Source organism: Pollicipes pollicipes, unplaced genomic scaffold, assembly GCF_011947565.3.
Source record: "Pollicipes pollicipes isolate AB1234 unplaced genomic scaffold, Ppol_2.1 Scaffold_6052;HRSCAF=7182_pilon_pilon_pilon, whole genome shotgun sequence".
NCBI classification, from domain to species: domain Eukaryota; kingdom Metazoa; phylum Arthropoda; class Thecostraca; order Pollicipedomorpha; family Pollicipedidae; genus Pollicipes; species Pollicipes pollicipes.
The window spans coordinates 15,024,500-15,027,319 of NW_023596805.1; the positions used below are offsets into that span (position 1 = coordinate 15,024,500).

Sequence of the window (2,820 nt, forward strand, 5' to 3'; positions counted from 1 at the left end):
CGTCAACGACGTCACCAAGGTGAGCAGCGGCCGCACTGTGCACAGGAGCAGCGGCGCAAGGAGCAGGGGAGACTCGCGACCTCGGGGGCCGCTGAGGGAAAGTGGGACCATCTGCTGCTGGCAGTTGTTGGTTTGAGTTTTCTTGATTAGGCCTCACGGGTTTGTTGCCGCTGTTGGGGGTACCTCACATCGTTCCGTTTTTGTTGCTTTATTTACCAGTTATCTGTTCGTGTAATTCTCGTCTGCGTTGCTAGGCTGCTGCAGCAACAGCGTGGCAGTTCAATCCAAGCGTTTACCAGCTGTTCCATTGCCGCCTCTCCGGCCGTCTGGTATGCCGGGCCGGCCCAGCTCGCGTGTTCGCCAGTCTGACCGCCGCCTCCCCGCCGCTGCCGCAGCGCCTCAGCGAGAAGCGTCAGTGCGCCGGCCGGCCGCAGGAGCCGGACGCCATGTCACGCGAGCAGGTGCTGGCCGAGAAGCTGGCGCTGCAGAAGGCACTGCTCTGTCTGGAGGAGCTGCACGGCCGGCCGGCCGAGAAACACGACCGGGACGTGGTGCGGCCGCTGTACGAGCGCTACCGTCTCATCAAGAGGCTCGTCGTCAAGTCCGGCTCGGTACGGCGACCGGGACGGGACGGGACGGGGGACGGGGACTGGCCGGGCTTGTCGGCTTTTATTGTAAGGTCAGCTGTGTTTTTTTTTTTGTTTTTTTTTGTCGTGTGTTGTACATGGAGCCGGCGGTAGGTGGAGTTCCATCTGACGTTTGGTGGCACGAGGGCTGCCAGCCTCGCTGGCATCCCAGGCCGCTAGATGTCAGCCTGCCCCGGCCTTCGCTCCGCGTGGTCCGCGGTCTTCACCGCCGTCTCCGCCGTTCACAGCCTAAGCTGCGGGACTCGATCGGCGAGCTGACGCCGATCCTCGAGCACGAGACGATGACGTTTACGGCCTCGGACCGGCCCGCCATCTCGGAGCGCGACGACGAACTGGAGCCGTGCGGTCCGGCCGCCGGCGGCGCCACCGAGCGTCTCCAGCTCGACGACAACCTCCACAACCTGCCTGTGTGAGTGAAGGTTCGGCGACTTCGCATCGGAGGGGAGCTGCCGATGTGACGCTCGGATGCGTCTTGCTGAGTCGTATGATATAGCCGAGATCAGATGGTTCCCTATCTGCGGTCTTCTCGGCACGTTTGAGGAACTGCTGGCGACCACTTGACGCTGTTATGTTCAGGCTTGGGCTGCATCCCACACTTCCCTATGAAGTTCCCTGTAAAACCCGCTTGCAAGCTCCAATAACCAGCCAGTGTCCCAACGGCTGACACTGGAGGCCGCGGTAGCGAGTGAGCGGGCTGGCGTCCTCGTCTCCCTGCGGTGACCGCCGCCGCTGCCGCCGCTGACACCGCTGACGCCGCCGTCCCGCAGGTCCGAGCTGCGCGACCAGCTGAGCCGCGCCAAGGACGAGAAGCGCCGGCTGCGCGGCGTGCTGCTGGTGTTCGAGGAGAACTTCCGCTCCAGTGTCGGTCGGAAGGTGAGCCGAGTCGCGCCGGCCAGTCTCGGGTCGGGTGGATCGCGCGCGGTGTATGGATTGGGAGCTAGCGATTGGCTGCCTTCGTCTAAAGCCTCGGAAAGTTAAGTTAAATTTAATGCAATGTTTTGTTACCTATGTGAGCAGGTTAAGTTAATGCACTTTCCCCCGTCTGTGTGGATAAGACGTTGGCCGTTATCTGACGTAGCAGCGTGCCGTCTCGGTCGGCCTGCGGCTGAGACACCACCAAAGGCGGCGCGGCGGCAGATGGCGCTGATGCGCGCGGCTGTAGCGGACATGCTCTCCATGTGCTGACCCCCGGCCCGCCGTCCGTCACCAGGTACAGAAGGACGACCGCGGCGAGATGGACGACACCTACGCCGAGTACAAGCAGGTCAAGGCCAAGGTCAAGCTGTTGGAGGTGCTGGTGGCCAAGCACCGGTCGCGCTCGTTCACCATGTGAGCCGGCCGAGCGCGCGGGTGCGACGCAGACTGGGGGCTGGCCCCGGCGACAGAGGGCTGGGCGGCCGCCGCCGCCGCCGCCGCCGCCGCTGCTGAACGCTGGGAGTGCGGCCGGACCGCGGCAGCTGTGTGGGCGTGTGTGTGTGTGTGTACATAGACGTACATTGGGCGCTGTGCTCTGGGAGCTGTGAAGCCGCGCCCGGCGGAGCGGCCGCCGCCGCGCGCCGGCCGTTGTTGTGGCGCGCGGCCGAGCGGACGGCGTTGTTTTGGAGGACGTTGGGCGGGCGGCTGCGGCACGCGCCGCTGTGTTGTACCTGCAGTGCTGACCGGACCCGGCACCAGGCGACGCCGACCGGACGGCCGTAGTTATCGTATGCGTATTATTTATTATACAGGCGCGGCCCTGAGGGCGAGGCGCCGGGCCGGCCGTCTCGCTGGCGGCCAAATATCATCGACAAATACACTGAGTTGTCGTGATAACTTTGTGTGAGCTATGATCGGTGAAGGGGGAGGGGAAGAGAGAGAGGGGAGCGTGAACCGAAGAAGGAGGGAGAGGGAGGGAGGGTTCGCTCTGGTGCGAGCGTCAGGGGAAGAGTTACGGAGCGCGCACAGCTGGGCTGCCGGGGGACTGGAGAGTGAAGCTGAGAAAGGTACACAGTGGGATGGCCAGGGGGAGGGGACAGCGACTGATGAGCGGAAGAGAAGAGCGGGGTGAACAGTTCAATCTGCCATGAAGTGAATGGTGTGGCCAGTGCGGTGATTCTCGGGTGACGTTCATAGGCCGGCTGCGAGGGAGGGAGGGCGAGGCGGGGCTCGCTTCGCTGCGTGCGTGGTTCGGCCC

The 2,820-nt window shown here is 64.1% G+C and overlaps 1 protein-coding gene across 1 annotated transcript; it reads left to right on the top strand.

Annotated features, from left to right (window-relative positions):
* Positions 1 to 7: 7 nt before the first annotated feature.
* LOC119104421 (protein FAM13A) lies at positions 8 to 2,447 on the top strand. The gene is made up of 5 exons (XM_037228118.1): positions 8 to 19; positions 396 to 611; positions 875 to 1,056; positions 1,415 to 1,520; positions 1,858 to 2,447. The coding sequence occupies exons 2-5, from the start codon at positions 447 to 449 to the stop codon at positions 1,978 to 1,980; spliced, it is 576 nt and encodes a 191-aa protein (XP_037084013.1). The 5' UTR covers positions 8 to 19; positions 396 to 446; the 3' UTR covers positions 1,981 to 2,447.
* The last annotated feature ends 373 nt before the right edge of the window (positions 2,448 to 2,820 follow it).